Source organism: Rana temporaria, chromosome 4, assembly GCF_905171775.1.
Source record: "Rana temporaria chromosome 4, aRanTem1.1, whole genome shotgun sequence".
NCBI lineage: Eukaryota > Metazoa > Chordata > Amphibia > Anura > Ranidae > Rana > Rana temporaria.
Genome location: NC_053492.1, coordinates 225,320,463 through 225,339,403, shown reverse-complemented (window position 1 = coordinate 225,339,403; position 18,941 = coordinate 225,320,463). Strand labels below are relative to the sequence as shown.

Sequence of the window (18,941 nt, the reverse complement as noted above, 5' to 3'; positions counted from 1 at the left end):
TCACTTTCTGAGATACTGTATATACACACACATATACATTTGGTTCAGATGGTGTCAAGTGTGGGTGGCAGCAAGCAAGTGAGGCGTACAAAGACAAGTGTGTCTTGCCTACAGACAATGGAGGAGTGGAAGAGAACTCCAGTGGCAACTTGTGAAGCTCTGGTGAACTCCATACCCAAGAGGGTTAGGCAGTGCTGGAAAATAATGGTGGGCACACAAAATAGACACTTTGGGCTCAATTTGGACATTTTCACTTAGGGATGTACTCACTTTTTTTGCCTGTGGTTTAGACATTAATGGCTGTGTGGTGCATTAATTTGAGGGGACAGAAAATTTACACAGTTATACAAGCTGTACACTCACTACTTTACATTGTAGCAAAGTGTCACTTTAGTGTTGTCACATGAAAAGATATAATACAATATTTACAAAAATGTGAGGGGTCTACTCACTTTTGTGAAATACTGTATATACACACACACACACACACACACACACACAATGCTCAGCATAAATGAGTACCACCTTTTGAAAAGTAGGATTTTAATCAATATCTCAATGAACACAAGAACAATTTCCAAAATTTTGACATAGAACATTTGTTTATTTCATTACATGAATAATATAAATTAGATTACAAAATCTTTAATTTTACTCAAATTAGTTGATGCAAAAATGAATACACCCCACATCAAAAACTACTACATTTAGTATTTTATATGACCTCCATGATTTCTAGGCATAGAATTAACTAGTTGACGACATATTGCAACAGCTATCTTTTTTCCATTCTTCAAGAACGACCTCTTTGAGAGCCTGGATGCTGGATGGAGAGCGTGCTCAACTTTCAGAATTCCCCATAGGCATTTGATTGGGTTCAGTTCAGGAGACATACTTGGTCACTGAATCACTTTCACCCTGTTCTTCTTCAGAAATGCAACAGTGGCCTTAGATTGTGTGTTTTGGATCATTGTCATGTTGGAAAAGTGCATAATGATCAAAGGCACAGAGTGATGGTAGCATCTTCTCTCTCAATATAGAGCAGTACATCTGTGAATTCATGATACCATCAAAATGAAGCTCCCTGACACCAGCAGCCCTCATGCAGCTCCACAGAAGGACACTGCTACCACCAGGTTTCACTGTAGACACCATGCATTTTTCTTTGTACTCCTCCTGTGCGACACCATAATGTTTTGAAGCCAACAATTCTTGGTCTCATCACTCCAGAATACAGTGTCCCAGTAGTCTTCTTTTTCAGCATGGCCCTGGTCAATTCTAGGTTGCTTTTTGTGCATGGGCTTTAGGAGAGACTTCCTTCGTGGACGACACCAATGCATGCCATTCCTCTGCAGTGTACGCCATATTGTGTCACGCAAAAAAATTACCCCAGTTTGGCTTCCTACGTCTTTAGCTAACTGCAGTGAACTTGCATGGTGATTTTCATCAACACTTCTCATCAGCAATTGCTCCTGTCGAGCTGTTAACTTCCGTTAAAGGCTTGGACTTCTCTGTGAGATGGTTGCAGTTCCATGATACATTTTTATTTGCTACAGTATTCTGACTGATAAGTACATCTTTACTGATCTTCTTGTAGCCTTCACCTTTGTGTAAAGAAATTATTATCTCTCTCAGGTCATGTGACATTTCTCTTCATGTGGTGCCAATGCTGACAGCATGAAATGGGAAAAGGTTTTCTTTAAGTAACACCCTGTTATAATCAACTGTCTGCTGGATACCTGTTTAATGAATAATTACACTCACCTGTAGTTGAATTTTTGTTAATTAAATTAATTAATTAATTAGCTTTGCTCCTAAGACTTTCATTGGGGAGTATTCATTTTTCCAAAATGATCTTTAATAAAATTGTAAGGAAAAATACTTTGTGTGTACAAATTAACAAATCTTGGTTGCAATCAATGGCCCGCATTTGTGAGAGTATTTTGTAGTATAGTCTCTCATAGAAAATGTTGATTCTGAAAGGAAAGTAAAAGGTTTTCTGACAAATCTGACTCATTTATGCGGAGCATTGTATAACCTCTTTTTTATGCTTTACCACAATCTAACATGTAAGCAACATGGAAATAAAACACTATTTCTACAGTTTGTAGAACTTGAGGGGAGTCAGATATGCAGATACGACCTGAACACAAAGATCTTTCCCTACAGATCTGTGCTATGATCACCCAGATGTGTACGCTTATAGCTATATAGGAGGGGGAAGACATCATAATGATATCTAGGTACTGGTTTATCTTAGAGTCGCTTACTCCTGAGACTTAAGGCATCCGTGGACATCTACTGGTGCCAACAAGCATGGAAATATCAGCATGGAACAATTAAATGAGCCCAGTGAACCTTTAGTAAAGTACTGGCTTCATATAATGCTAGCCAATGTAAAAAAGGAATACAGACTCTAGTTTCTGAGGTGAAATTCCCATTTCTTCAATTTCTTCCTACCATCCCAGTACAGCATGAAAAGCAAAGAAATATGCTTAGTGCGTGTACACAACCTTTTTCTTACCTGTGTTGACAAGAGCACTGCTGTTGTAGAGTGTACCCAGATGTGGACCAGATAAGGAAAGGAAAGTGTGCAGCTTGCCAAGATAACATTTGAACCTCGGCCGTGAAATAACTGATCGTATAATTAAATTCCCCAACGAGTGTCCTATAAAACTAAAAGAAAACACGCATGTTAAATTGTATATGCTAGCAGTGGTTCTAGCATTCAGCTACAACCAAACCTCACATCATGTACATTTTGAACAATCTGCATAAAAATATTATTCCAAACGTGTAGAAGCACAACAACACTGAATAATGACAGAATATCAACTTTAAAAAGAGAAGTATGTTTTTTTTTTGCTAGTCATACTTGCCTCGGTGGATGCAGCATCAGACCGATGCGGCATCTGTTCCCCGGCATTTCTGCACTGAGAACAGATCCACCAAACACTGCCGATGGCTCGGTCCTCACTCCTCCCCGAGCAGAGCGATGCCGACTGTCAGTCAGTATCGCTTCTGTTCTACTTCTCTGCGCTCATTGGAGTGCAGAGCCGTGGAGGGGCGGGGAGTGGCGATCTCAGCGGCTCGCTGAGACTGTCATCAATCAAGGCAGCTGGCGGATCCAGACTTGGAAGTCATTCCAAGCTTCATTAAACATTCCATGTTTTTACGGAATCACACTATGTGCCTTTCATTTCCTTTATGCACTCTGGGTATAGTTTGATCTTCTGAGAGTCATCTCCAAGTTGTTGATACCTCCCCCTGTCCTGGTTCAAGTGATGTCTTCAGGGTATCCTGCCGATTGCATATTCGGTTCCTGCTGATGTGTCTTCCATCCATTTACATTCAGCCTTATTGACCCTTTGAGCGTACGCTCACTTGGGTTCAATATATCTGGTAAGCCTCCCCTTCTGGTGGTGGGTGTTGTTTTCACACGTTAAGTTTACCGTGAATCACTGTGGTGTTTGGAATTATTTACTGCACATGGTCCATCCATCTATCAAGTTTATACACTCACATGGACTTGCATTCGATTACACTGTCATTCAGTGTTGATATAGACTTTCAGTGTCTTGTGTTATTTTTCAATTTTCATTTAAGCGCTACAATTTTTTGTATACCATAAGAGGATGTGCACACTTATGCAATCACACATTTTTTTGTTTTCTATTTTTACTTCCCCCCCCTAAAGCTTGTTTTTCAATTGAGGTATACAGTTTATAGGTCACATTTAAAGTGGAAAAAGTTCTGAAACTATTTATCTTCGTCTCATTTTTTTACATCACTGAAACCTGACATTTTAACAGGGGTGTGTAGACTTTTTATATCCACTGTACCTGTGGCAGATGACTTATTTATTCAGACTCTTAGTCTGAAGTTATAGAATATATACATAAAAGCTTAATGTAAACAAAAATAGGAATTTTTACTTACTTGGAAATTCCTCATGTTGGAGTACAAGTACAGGACTGGTATTATAGACCACCATGGGTTATATGCTGCTACCTTCATGTGATTGGACACTGGCAAAAACTTTTGCTAGGGCCATCCCTAGTGCCATTGAACCATGCCCATTATCTGAGGCTTCAGTTTTTAGCAAGCAGTAAGGAGTGATCAAAACACAGAGGGAAGGACCTGTGTCCTGTTCTGTACTCCAAGATATGAAATCTACGGGTAGGTCACAATTTCTATTATCTAAAATGGTATAGTATAGGACACCGGAATCGATTCAAAGAACATGGGGCATACCCAAACAATAAACTGAGGTGTGGGCAACAACATAGCAAACAGAACAGCTTGAAGGACCATGTGGCCAAAGCTTATCAGTCTCAGCCTGGGTTAACAGAGAGCACCAGGTAGCAATGTTGCAAATTGGGCTACAGATGTTTGATGCTAAAAAGCCCAGGATACACCACTAGCCCTAGTGGAATCGGCTCTGATGAGAAAGACAGGAGCTTTTTTTTCCCCAAGTGCGTAGGCCCCGCAAATGAGTTGTCCAATCCACCTGGCAATGGTGGATCACAGATCAGGGTGTCTTCTATAAGGGCTCTCTGGAAGAACAAAAGGGGATTCTGTCTTGTTAAAGGAGGCCTGGCTGCCAAACCCTAATCCCTAACAGCTTTACCACACCCAGATAATGCAAGGTACATTTCCTTGTCATGTTTTGTGGCAGGACAGAGGGAAGGATGGATGATGTCCTCATAGGTGGACAAAAAAAAAAAAGAGAGACAACCTTAGGTAGAGGGAAAGGTTTGGTTTGTTTCTAACCACTATTTGCTTCTGAAAAATAAGAAAAGGCTTGTTTTAAGATAGGCATGTTTCGGAGTTAGCAGCTCTAACAGATGTGATGGCAACCAAAATGGTAATCCTAATGTTAAGGTTTTCCAATGGAATGTCTCTTATAGGTCTCTGAAGAGCAGAGAGCGTGAAGGGGAAGATCCAAGGCAACACAGAAGGTTGATTTGAGAGAATCCTATGAGCAACTTCCTGTAGAAAAATGTTGATAAGGGATTGCAAAGCAAGGGGTTTCTGAAAAAAGTATGCATCAGGCAGAAACTTGTCTCTTGAGGATCCTGGGGCTAGGCTGCAACTGAAAACCCAAAATACAAGTAATGCGAGTATAAGGGTACTGTTCTTGCACAACCCAAAGTAAATGTTGTGGGTGTTGGATTTTCTTGCTGTAAATAAAGTGGGAATAGCTGAATCAGATACCCATTCCTTGCTGCTGTTAAGAGAAAACTGGTTTTACTTTATCCATGACACTGGGCTTCACCCATTACATTGGGCATACCCCTGGCAGGGGGTCTTCATTGTTTGGGACACATAGAAAGGGGACCGTAGCCCCTAACCTGTCCATCACTGCTGATAGCTAGCCAAGGTAAGCACCTAACACAGGGTCCAGTGCCGAAACAAACATTACAGGCTGACCCCCATGTAATGGGGTCCAGGTATTGTCCCAAAGCTAATCAATATGGAAAGTGCTAGAAAATTTATATATTACAGATATACATACAGATAATGATAGATGATTCAGATAAATTGTCTAATGGTTTAAAAAGAAAAAAAACTGGTTCAAAGAACACTAGAAAAAAAGCTGGAGCCTCACAGACTGGGTGGGGATGTATGGGTAAGCTCTAAGGGCAGTGCTACCAACATTTTTTGCCAGTGTCCAATCACCTGAAGGTAGCGAAAAATAACACATGATCTACGACAGACTCTCTTAACAGGAGTGCTGTCTAAGGTGCCCAGGGATGCCGAGTCAAAATGTTTAAAATTTGTCCCAACAGAGGCAGGCAGGTGGATCAAGTATATTTTTTTTTTTTTTTTTTCAGGACAAGTGTAACTACTTGTCCATATTAATTTTAAAGACTAATGATTTATGTTCACTACACACATTCCAATCTGTGTTAAATCTCCTTTAGATCTACCAACAAATATGTAAAAGCTAGAGCCTGCCTAACTAGATACAAATTGATTGGATAAATTAGGTAGGTCCTCATATTGCATACATTTGGTAGCCCTAAATTTGCTTGTACAGATATTGTATGTTAAGATTGTAATGTGTATGGGGTAAGCCTAAGGTTTGTGGACCAGGAGCTCCGTGTCCACCTCTCATCCATTTCTGCTAGAATAGAGTGGTTTTATGTACCATCCCAGGCTCAGGTTTCCCATGAATGGAAACATTTTACATTTATTACAATATTGATGTGCCCTGAGACTGTGCATAATTGTCAAGGGTGCCTTGACTGAAGAAAAGGATGAGAAGCACTGCTCTATGAATACCAGTCCTGTGACCTGTACTGTACGATTAGGATACAATATTTACTCTGCCCTATGCTTGGGACAACAGCTAAAACACAGGGAAAGCAAAGGCAAAGGAAAACAAGAGGTAACGGGTAATGCTTGCAGAACTGCTTGAGATCCCAGGATATATTGAAAGAGATAATATTTTAAGAGTATAGCAAACATTTAAAAACATTTATATACCATTTGATAACATGCACATTTCAGCTATTAAAATATGCTTCACAATTAAGTTATAACTATTATGTTAACCAATCCACAAAGACGTTACTCTTACCTGATTCTTGAAACAGCCAGACTGTAGATTTGAATATACTGTATAATTTCATCCAGAAGACGATCTGTCATTGAATCAAAGTCAGCAAATGTATCATTCTGGGAAATAAAATCAGAAGATATTTTAATTGTTTTTTTTTTTAGAAAAGAAAATATATGTTCAATCTGTTTCTTTATTGCATAAGCATATTGTAGGCTGCTGGTACATGTAATTTTAGTATTTTTATTATTAGCACTAATTACCATTTACATATTGCAGGTATACCAATATGAAAAGGTTGCACAAAATTTCCACACATTAGCGAGAAATAAAATGTAAGGGCTGGTTGAGAACAGCAATTCTTGGTTGGTGAAATATTACTTATGATTAATACTTTATAAAAAAAACATGGCTCTGTAATTTAGAGCAAGGAAACCATTAACTCCCTACATTGTGGCTTGCATATGTACTCCCAAAACCTAGGAAATTGCAAACTGTATGGAAAATATTCCCTTTAAAGGGATGATCGTAGTATTCAACATGTTAAATGTATGTTTCTTTCACACCTGATTCCTCTCCGACATAAGGAAGTCTTTTCGCCCTCCAGGTAGTCCAAGTTCTATGTATGTTCTTACCAAGCGGAGGTCAGCACTATTGCCTATACAAAAGACAAGACAGTTAAAAAAAAAAAAAAAAAAGATTAAAAAAATACTCTATATGTTTGCTACACATTACTATTAAACACTGTATTTCCTTTTACAATAATAGAAAAAAAAAACAGTTTACCTGTTGGTTTTCCAGGTGCAACAAAGACATTTGTAACAGTGTTGTAACCATGCTTTCAGAACAATAATGTAAAAGGTTGCCGTTTACTTATTATAAATTGATAAGCTGCCTAATACTTTTTTCCAATGTAAACTTTGATATCCAACTATCTGAGGTCTGGTGTTAATCCTTGTATGAGGTCCAAGACCTTTTTTGTGAGTGATAGGGGAACCCCTAAATAGATACAATGGAGATCTCAAGTTTTTTCACAGATAAACTACCTTTCGCATGACGTATAAAGAATGCATATCATTCACCATTCACCATATGCAAGTTAAACATGCGTACCAAAAGCCGACTAGAAAAGAAATGTGCCGTATTTGCCTTTTAAATATTCTTTATCTAATGCATTTTCCTTTAGTACAGTTATTTTTCATTAAATATTTTTTATTCCACTTTTTGCTTATAAAACAAGTGCACCATCAATGAAAATGTGCACTACACACATACAAATAAAAAATAGTACAGGTATTCCTAAAATGCTGTACCCACTCTCCTAGTTATGTCACTTACCTGTCCACAAATCTTTGTTGTGGGGCCACTGGGAGAGGCACAGACTCTCCTGGTAGACTGTTGATGGTGTCAACAGCCTTACCACAGAAATTAATGAGGATGCTGTTCAAGAAGTGGCTGTGCAGCACCCAACAAACCCACAGCCGAGAGCAATGTGGATCATGGACATAATTTTAAAAACTATACTAAATGTATAATCATTTAAGGGTTCTACTTATTATCTTTTTATTTTCAAACCGTCTTGCAGATGGGTCATCTTGCATAAACTCTGCTTGTCATTTTTTTATCATCTCCATCTGCAACTTAACCTGAACTATAGATGTTTTAGACAGTCAAAAGTGCTTGGTTTTCTTATATGACTTGATCTTCTCTCCAAATAGTTTCTTCTGGCCATCAAATCATGTGGAACCTTACTGGGTAGTGGCACCCTAATGCTGTACGATGAGATGGTGCTATATAAGTTAGCATTCTTCATCCTTACTTCCTGATTGCTCCAAAAAATCATGAAACATTTCTCTTTAGATACCAGTGACTAATATTCAAGTATCAATCTATTAATTGTTTTCACATAAAATGGAATTAAACCTGAAACAAATAAACAGAAAGAAGAAAAGAGAAGAAAGAAGAAGAAAGAAAGAAGGAAGAAAGAAGGAAGAAAGAAGGAAGAAAGAAGGAAGAAGAAAGTTGCACACCCACAAAGGTGACAATGACAGCGCAGCACAGGGGGATCACTGATACGTGTGCATTCTAAGCACATTATAAATAAAAGCCCCTGGGGCCCAATAGAGAAACATTTGTGGTGGAAGTTTAATTTTACTTTACTTTACATCCTTCACACATATGTAATATTTACCATCTAGCCCATGAACACACACAATCAGATGGATCCCCTCTTCAGAACTGTCGTCTTCCTCCACACTGAAGTATGGAACTGTGGAAGCCAACTGAGGCACATCACTATACAAAAACCCAGGGAGTTTTAATTGCTTTAATTCTTCTTTGGCCTGAAGGAACCTACAACAAACATTTAATAAAATTTAATTGAAAAAATGGCAAATACAAAGGGTATGGTGCAATTTCTCCAAACTAAGATATGTAAATCGGCACAAACAGTTAGTTCACTCAAGATCTTCCTGACAGATATCTCAACTCTATACCTTCCTATCTTGCTGGATGCAGTACATTGTGTGGGATCATGGGACAACAAAATAAATTGTACATGATTTCTCTATACAAAAATAATTTCTACATAATATGTATGACACAAACACGCATTATATTTACAGTGGGACCAATACACTCTCAATCAACATTAACCATTGTTAATCCTTATGCTGCTAGCATTAGTAAATATTGTAGATAGGAAGCTGCTTCCTGGTTTAGGCCAAAATGTCGTCATACAACCAAGAGGTATTCATGGGCATGTTTCCCTTTCATTGGAAGGAGGGGAGGACAGGCTTTTTTGGATACGCACACCCTCCTGTCTGTATGCCTGAACTAAGTTCAGATGGATTCCAGAAGTAAATGCTACTCGAATCATCTGCCCTTACTCAAGATGGCCACCACCAGACGTGCTAAGAGGGGTGTTTTTCAAAGTGATGTTTCAACAAAATTAATTATTGAGACATGTATGGATGGGCGAGTTTGCGATTAATAATAAAAAATGAATTAGGTAGTAGTTTCAGTTTGTTTGAACACAGAAAAAATTATAGCCAAACACCTACATCTAAGCAAAATCACCCAAAAGTACTACTTTTGGTGACTTCGGGGGGCAATTTTGTATAGACATCTGTGCAGAAACCCGCACAGATGTCTATCAAATCGCCCTCGAAGTCAGACTGCATTGCCAGGTTAAAATCGTGTGAGTTCTGACCATAACTGAGCCATAATCTTAGGACTGCTATTACTCTTCTACCAAAATGTCTTATAGCAAACCAAACCTGCTGCAATATTTCAGTGACAATAATTCTGGCAACAACATTTAGTAAAATAAAGTTTAAAATGCAACAAGCCCAGTGGACGGAGCCAAGGTTCAGATATCTGACTGCAGGAGTTAATGAGCGTTAAAAGAATCCAGAATGATGTTTGACTGATGTTTTAGGTCAGGGATAAGCAATTAGCGGACCTCCAGATGTTGCCAAACTACAAGTCCCATGAGGCATAGCGAGACTCTGACAGCATCAAGCATGACACCCAGAGGCAGAGGCATGATGGGACTTGTAGTTTGGCAACAGCTGGAGGTCCGCTAATTGCTTATCCCTGTTTTAGGTGATCCTGTATTGTTAAAAAAAATATGGAATCAGGACTTCATCTGAAATAAAGAAACTATAACGTACCATTACATGCCTCTCCTCTTATAGATCAGCTCTCAGGAGCACCCTTGGACCAGTGGTACAGTCACATCCCATGCAGTAATAACCAAAACTCATGATAGGTCAACTGAGACATTGACACCATGTAGTAGAAGCGTGCCCATGCTTTTACTTTTTTTGCATAGGGCATTTGAGGAAGACCAGGGATTAAGGTGGGCTTTCGATGTTTGGTTTACTAGGTTTTTATCACTACAGGTATACTTAAAATAATCAGTTTGTGCTCATTTAAAGCATTTATTTTGGCAGTCTTGTATTTCTTTTTAAAATCTAGCATTTCAGTTTTTAGTCCTTACACTGCATTGTAAAATTAAAAAATATCTAGACAAATCAAATGGTACTCACGCTAGCATTAAAGGCTTTGGAGAGCTTTCATACCAAGCAAGAGATGCGCATGATCCAAACATTGCACCCCCTGGTTGTTTTGTTATAGTGTCAAGTGCATGCCTCGAAGTAAAAACAGTTCCTCGAGGGGAGTCTTTCAATGTGTATGAAAAAGATAGACAACTGGTTGAACAAACACCGGGCATGTTCAGTGAATCTTTTAAATATTCAGAACCAATCCTCTCAGACCGTAAACACTTGTCATGTGCAGAATCATGGATAACTTCACATTCAGGATCCTCAGATTTGTACAATGGGCCATCCGTCTCTTCATAGTAGCCATTCTCAATCATTTCTTCATCTTGTTCCTCATCATCATCATCCTCCTCTTCCTCCTCATTCTCCTGCAGCAATGGGCCGACTGGATGCAACTTTACAGTTTCCTTGGCAGGACTGGCATGCTTAAAATCCTCTGCAGGGCTAATGTCAGAAATATCAGTGCTACTTTGAGAGCCAAAATAATTTTCTACTAAACCTTGCTTGACAATGTCAGTGCTGTTAGTGGAAGAAAGTATAGCAGCAGAAGGACTTTTACTCCCAGCTTTAGACATGTCTTGGTTTGATAGTTTTGGTTCCTCATCACAGTATTTCTCTTTGACATTTTGCAACAAAACTTCCTCATCCATAATAACTGAGCCAGATACAACTGACTGCTCTCCCACAACAATAACTTCAGGATCAAGTGCAATTTGGGAGGCATGATGAAGTGTTTCTGAAGTTGGGGGTTCTCTAAAAGTGGTTATGGAGCCAGCAGGGGGTACAGGAATACTCTTAAATTCGTTTGGCGTTTCCTCATCAGAAATAGCAAACTGAAAAAGGTCTCTGATATTTGAAAGAGAGGAATGGACAGGTACATGTTCTTTGTCAGAAAACACAACACTTTGAGGCTGTAAGAGAATGTTAGATTTCGTGGAATCAAACTTTGGCAATTCAACTGCACCCAAGTCCAGGACAGTTTTACTGTCCTTCATCTGGCCCTCAGGGACAACTGAAATCTTAGAACTTTCATCTGGGGACAGTTCATCATCATCAGATGGTAAAGAGTTTATGGATGTCAAGGATGACTGGATTTCACTCAAAGCACTTGTGCTTTCTGTGCAGTGGCTTTCAATGGTGGCTTTCAAGTTAGATTCCGGTTTTAGCAAAAGAGGTGAAAATACCTTGTCATTTGACACAGGATCATGCTCAGCCACATTTTCCAAGCAGAGTTCTGGATTTGGATGGGTTGCAAAAGAGCTGGGTTCACTTTCCACACCAGAATCAGAAAATCTTGAAGATGCACAAGTGATGCTGAGATCAGGCAACTTTATTGTATCTCCACTTACTATAATGTGGACCTCTTTACTGCCACTATGTAGTTGGTTGTTTTTAGGCCTGATAAAAGGATCCTCATTTCCAGGAAGTTTTAGATTACTTTCCAGTGCAACCTCTTTGTCAAATACAGAATCTGGCTCCAGTGATAGGGTTGGAGGCCCAGTTAAAACAGATAAGTCCTGCCCCTGTATGCTGTCCTTAAAGGCCATATTCTTAGCACCCTCTGACTTAGAGCTAAAAATAACAGTTACTTTTTCCCCTTCATATGAGTTTTTGTTACTTGGCTTAACCTCTATTGTCCTCAGACCAGAGCGGCACTTCTCTATTCCAGGTAACACATTATCCACATATGTACATCCAGTACCTGCTTGTGTACCAAGTGTACCTGAATTAGTGGAGGTTGAAAAAGATGCAAAATTCCCAGAATCCCCAGCACTGCTGTGGCTTCTGTCAGTACTGTCACTGCTTGTAGACGGTGGCCTAGTTGTCACGGTTGTAGATGGGAGAGAGTTATGTCGCTTTTGCCAAGCTTGCAATCCAGATGACTTTGTGTCACTTGCTAGTAACCCTGGATAAAGGTTATGTCCATCTTTGTGGCAATGTGAAGGCCTGCCTTCAAACGATTTAGACATAGCCTCGGCTGTAGCAGCTTTTAAACATTTGTAGCTTACTAAAACCACAGAATCCTTAGAATTCTGCTTTACTATCTTTTTGGGATTATCAGTTTTCATTGTCCTCATAAGTTTATTTACTTTTGTTTTAGATTTATTATCATCGTCATTTTTTTTGGTCTTTGTAAGAGGCTTTTCACTTTCAGTACACCAAGATGAAGCAGAGACACTTTCTGCCCTGACTTTTAGTTCTGGGCTACTAGGAGCACAAACATATCCCTCCTCATTATCAAGTTTCTCAGGTTTGCTAGATTCTGATCTTTGCAAGTTCTGAATACCCAACCAAGGTCCATCCAAATCTGCAATGTCCAAAACAAAGATATTAAGGAAGGCTGTTAATAGCGCAAATAAAATAAAAAAAACTGTCTAGTCCATTTGAAATAACAATATAAAAACACATTAAGGAACAAATTATAAAATTGGTAATACTATTATATTTACTGCTAAAATTAACCCATGCATTCTATGTTGCTATGTGGGTCTTTATTACATGATATGCAAAAAATACAATAGTGATTTATAAAGCATGAAAAACACAAAAAGCAAAAAGTCAAAAGGTGCAAAGCAGACAGTGGAGATAACCCAAACTAGAATATATAGTAAAACAAAACAAAGTTCAATCTGCAGCACCTTATTAGGCACAAGAAAACAGGCCAATATTCAGTGCATGTGTACCAGGATTTATGTCATTTGTCTAGTATCTCCAGTCACTCTAATTTAAGAGTGAAACATGTCATCAGTAGCCTAGAAAAACATTCTAGTGCAAGAAATCTAAGAGAGCTATAACAAGTTATTAGTTCCTCAAAGGGCACGTGTAAACTGCTCAAGTTCAGCACATTTATGTTGCAATAGGCAGCTTCAGATAGATTGGGATAAATAGAAAAACTTGTACAATCACTACAGTTATCCCTGAGATAATCTAGCATTTGATCTACCTATACAATGCATACAGCAGCTTAGCTTCCTACACCTGTCTCCACAGGCATAAACAAAACTGCTTGGCTGAGTGTTTATGACATTATTATTGGTTATAACAAGTGTGGCCAAGGGCAGTAAATTGATCCTCTGTATTAGAGTCCCTTCTGAAGTTTATAAGCCATTTAGTCTCCACTGTCTACAAAAAATGGATATCCCTTTTATAGTAGATGCACCACTTAATTGATAATTTCTTGTTAAACAACCAGAAAATAAAAAAAACAGGACTAGACATTTAATATGTTTGTGTACTTTCATTAAACCTGTACTTACCTTCCGTAATATAATCTAAATATCTATCTTCAAAAATAATAGGTAGTGAGTTAAAGTCCCCATCCAGCTCACTGCACTCTAGAGGAAGAGGAGGAAGAGAACTGAAGTAGGAGGAATTCTTGATCGCTGTTGACATCTGAAGGTGGCTTTGGGCACTGTGGGAGCCAAAAAAAATAGCCATGTTTAAAAAAAACACACGAACAAAAAGATAATCTGGTCTTTGATCTACTCATAAGTCTATAAAAGTATCACTGAAGAAGGGCACCTACACCAATACTAATGTGGGAATAAACATCCAATTTTGCACATCAAATATCATGCAATAACTTTGGGGTGAGTCATGGAATAACAGGGATTCAGAAAAAAATTACAATTACACAGACCTTTATACTTGGATGATAACTCAATTGAGCCCAAGATGAAAGAAACAGCACCCATTACATGCCACAATAAATTGTATGTACCTGTGAACTTAGCTGCAGCAGTAACTTTGGCTTCAACCAAAATTTGCAGGTTTTGTGATTTTTCAGACTTAAAACACATTTGTTTTTTTTTAAGGTGTAAACATCAGTGTTTTTTTTGTGAATATCTCTCCAACAAATGCCATCGGAACAAGGTTTGCACATGACTAGTTTCTCGGTGTTCAAATATGATAGGGAAATAGATAGTTTTGTTGTATATTTGGGCAATGTACACATTTTTAGCTATTGTTCTAGAGCAGCTTTTTCGAACAGTGTACCCAAAGTTATGACAATAAGGATTAGCAATAGCTTAATCTTTTGACATATCTCACCTATGGCATGTACCGTGTTTCCCCGAAAATAAGCCAGGGTCTTATATTAATTTGGGCAACAAAAGACTCAATAGGGCTTATTTTCGGGTCAGGGCTTGACACGTGCTGTCTTCTCTCCCCATCTCCCTCCCTGAAGAGAAGAGGAGGAGAGCAGCGGGTGATAAGCTGAGTGCCAAGTGGCACCGCACAGAAGGCATTAATCAGACAGATCACATGAACATATGATACAAAGTTCACACTATATAAAACACTGCAAATAAGTGCATTTTAGGACTTTACAACCCTTTTAAACTAGGGCTTATTTTTAGGGAAACACTGTTGCTATAGTGCCACCTGGAGTTTGGAGTTGGAAAATGCTTCTCATAGAAACTGAACTAGAAGGAAAGGAGGTAGAAAAGGATACACCCATGCGGGAATGGTAACCTAAAATTTCTAAATAAAATGTTTACAGCACAAGCTGAAAGCAGGGATCCACAAGACCAAGGAAGGGCTCTTCTAGATGACTCCACAAGATCAAGGTAAACTCCGCCATAGTGGATAACACTAGAAGCCACTTTAAGGGATAAATAGCAAGAACCCATTTTCCTGAAAATTGCTTGAGATAGCTGGAGTCCTGTTTGCTATGGAAACAGCGGACCAGCTAAGGTTTTTTTTTTGTGTGTATCCCTATAGCATACAGACTATTGTCAATGCGCATTTGGTAGGAAGGCTAGATAGTGTGTACATGTGTTGTATGCATGTTTGTGCCACTATGTTTTGTACTGTTTCCTTTCAACTGTTAGTGTTTTGTATAGTGTTTTGTATATGCAACATTCTTGTTTATTACATGCCATCAGTTACTACAGGGCTCTCTAATACCTTGCTTGTATGCAAAGTAGCCAATACAAGCAAAGCAGCATGTAGTGTGCAACCTAGTTTAGAGGTCATGTATTAGACAAATTAAAGCCCAATTCACTTTCTTTTCCTACAGTAAAATCATAAATGTGCTGCAGCTTACTGCTTTTTAAATAACAAGTCAACCTGCATTTTTGTGTATTTAGACAAGGCAAGTCAAGCCCAGTGAAATTAATAGTATCAGGCAGTTTTATGCAAAATAAAAAAAAATAAAAAAAAAAATTGCTTTTTATGGCAGAATATACAATTTTCTTCTGCTATAAATGTTTTTTTTCCCCATGCCTGCTTGTAATTTTTTCTGGATTTGTCCAATTTTGACATGCTATGGGCAAGTGCCAAGACAAAGTAACTCCCATGCACATGTATGAAATTTACATCAGCCCTTGTTGGACAATCGAAAATCTGAAAATCTGGAAGACTGGGTGAAGGTGCCTTCAATGGTATATTATGGCAAGAGCTCCAGGGGTCTCTACTTTAGTTCCACTTTAATGCATCTTTAATATACAGAATCTCTGCTTTGTACGTTTCTACCGGACTTTGCAAGATGCAAAAAAAAAAAGGGGGTCATGTAAAAACATACAAACATTCCCAAAAATGCAAGATAAACACCCATATACAGGAGGAAGAATAAATGCACTTTTTTTGGTAAGAAAAAGATAAAACCCCCTATTATGTTATCTTTCTAGTGTGCATGCGTGCAAACATTCTTGGGGTGACTTCCTTTCACTTTCTGTCCTAGACAGGAAATCTCCCAAAAGTAATCATTATTCCATCCTAGACAGTAGGCAACAGAACCACCAGAAGATTTACCCTTGCTTCAGTATAACTCTATATATCTGGACTTCCCCTCAATTCCTGCCTCAGTTACAGTCGTCAACAGGACAATTAGGTGTGAACGTCCCAAGCAGGGACATGGAAAGCAATAAAAAAACTTGACATACCATCCAATCCATTCCTGACTATTACAAACAAAACCCAAAACAGTCCACCGGCAGAGGCGTCCCTAGGGGGGGCCAGAGGGGGCCCTGACCCCCCCAACACCATGCTGTGCCCCACCATGTGCCCCCCCCCCAACATTTTTTTTAATTTTTTTTTGCAATTTTTGTATTTTGCTCCCCGAGAGGGAGAGCGTCCCCAGTCAGCTCTGCGGGGGATTCCTCCCCCTCTCTCTGCTCGCCGACACTGCATAATGCGAGCGCTCACACAACCAGATATTCTAGCCTGGACCCTGGGTAAGTGTGTGCACTGCAGACTGCAGTACACTGTAATCACTGAACTACATTATCTCCATCCCTTCTCCCCCCCCCCCCATCTGTCTCCCTCCCACTCTCCTGTTCTTTCAAAACATTCACAATTTACTTTCACTTAGGCAGATAATATACGGTGCAAATTTCTTTCCTGCATCCACAGATTGCAGGAAAGAAACTTGCATGATTCCCCCATCAACAGATAGTGGTGACAGGGGAATATCCCTCCTGCCCAGCAATTATATTCTCCCGACAAACAGTGATTATCACCAGTGGCTATACAGCAACCACTAGTGATAATCAGAAGAGAATCTGCTCATTAATGGTTCAAATCTCAGCCAGTTTCTGCTGAACCAGCTGAGATTTAAACTGTCTATGGCTGGTCTTAGCTCTTAGGCAGCCCATACATTGATTAGCACGGTGGAGTGTCGGCTTCCTGGCGTGATCGGGCATGTGGGATTTCAAACACACCCGAGCCCATCTCTATTGGTTGTAGACAGTTGAGCTCCCTGCAGCTTGCTTAGCAGCAGTGGACCCTTCTCTGACATGCTGATCGGGATGCAATCCAGGTGATGCTCTTAGTCAAATCCTAGTCATAAATATCAGTGATTTTATTGATCAAAGCCCACACTTTACAGGCATAGAGCCCACATGGCTGCTGATCATACTGTTGATTATATATATGTGGTTGTACTCTTGATGCTAATAAATACTAGGTTTATTAGATCTGACTGGGAGCATCACCTGGATCATGTGCCGATCAGCATGTAAACAGAGAAGGTTATACAGCATTACTGCTGCTAGGTGACCAGCTGGGGGCGCGGCTCTCTATAACCAATAGTGCCAGCCTTCCCCTGCATGCACCCATAATGTCACCAGCACTAGGTCCTAATAGACTGCCGCAGCTGCCAAGGAGACAGATGCCAGACCAGCGCTGTAAATAGCAGGGACAGGACAGCTGGGGATCCCCACTGTGGCAGAACACCAGGGCCCGGTGGCAAGACAACCTTTGCAACAATGATAGTTCTCCCACTGCTTTGGACCCTTATATTTTCTTGGTGTGCTAGTGACATATATCTCTTGTTTTCTGCCACCCTGGGGGGGCCCAGTATAGTAGGAAGGGAGCTCACTGCAGAACATGTGAAAGGGCCCATAGTGGGATCGTGGGTAAAGGGCCCCAGGAGATTATATATATATATATATATATATATATATATATATATATATATATATATATATATATATATATATATATATATATATTAATATTATATATATATATATATATATATATATATATATATATATATATATATAGAGAGAGATATAGAGATATATATATATATATAAAATTGCATTTTATAGTTGGCCCCCCTACTTTTGTCCCTGTCCCCCCATGTGCCCTCCCTAAATATGAAAGCTGGAGACGCCACTGTCCACCGCTACATGTACCAAAGTGCAGGCAGGGACCGGCAAAATATTTTTAATATGTCCTATTCTAACCCTGCACATGTCATTCTGGCGTTTGATCAAAACAAAAAAAAATTGCAGCTTGAAAAAGCTGGGCCAGTCTGAGCAGCTAAAAGCTCAAACAGAAACAAAAGGAGGTATGAGGACTGTTTTTTGCTAATGATGCCAGGCTGAGGATATCATTAGTGGGGGCAGGTACAGTATTATCAGCCACGTGTTTGTTAATATAGAATTGATTAAAACACTGCAATGCACAGATGCAGTTTCATGAATGTATGTGAAAAATGGCACGCTGTGAAAAATACTGTACACCATTTGCACAATAATATACATGATAATTTAAGGTTGGTATGCTAAACAATTAAGTTTTTCAAGTTATCACATGCAGGTTTTCATGCTTACTGCAATTCTTGGTATGCCAGGGCTGCTCCTCTGGGATGCTCAAGGCAAAAGAACGCTTCTGAAAATCTGCGTACCTAAAAATATAACCAGCAAGAACTAAAACTCTGCACATTATAAATCTAGTATAATAACAATAATAACTAACTTAAATTATTAGTATACAGAACAGTACGATCTCTGGCAATTAGTATAAATGACATTATTCACTTTTTCCTGGAGGAAAAAAAAAATTTAAACCTATTTCTT

At 39.1% G+C, this 18,941-nt stretch overlaps 1 protein-coding gene across 3 annotated transcripts in view; it reads right to left on the bottom strand.

Annotated features, from left to right (window-relative positions):
* The window catches only part of FAM135A (family with sequence similarity 135 member A), a 149,604-nt gene that overhangs the window by 8,808 nt on the left and 121,855 nt on the right, over nucleotides 1-18,941 (bottom strand). For all 3 annotated transcript variants that reach the window (XM_040349914.1, XM_040349916.1, XM_040349915.1), the window contains 7 exons: nucleotides 18,696-18,769; nucleotides 13,890-14,044; nucleotides 10,618-12,940; nucleotides 8,757-8,917; nucleotides 7,132-7,223; nucleotides 6,587-6,684; nucleotides 2,525-2,676 (listed from right to left, as the gene is read on the bottom strand). In XM_040349914.1, the coding sequence (XP_040205848.1) occupies nucleotides 2,525-2,676; nucleotides 6,587-6,684; nucleotides 7,132-7,223; nucleotides 8,757-8,917; nucleotides 10,618-12,940; nucleotides 13,890-14,044; nucleotides 18,696-18,769 (3,055 nt within the window). The remainder of the gene's footprint in view (nucleotides 1-2,524; nucleotides 2,677-6,586; nucleotides 6,685-7,131; nucleotides 7,224-8,756; nucleotides 8,918-10,617; nucleotides 12,941-13,889; nucleotides 14,045-18,695; nucleotides 18,770-18,941) is intronic.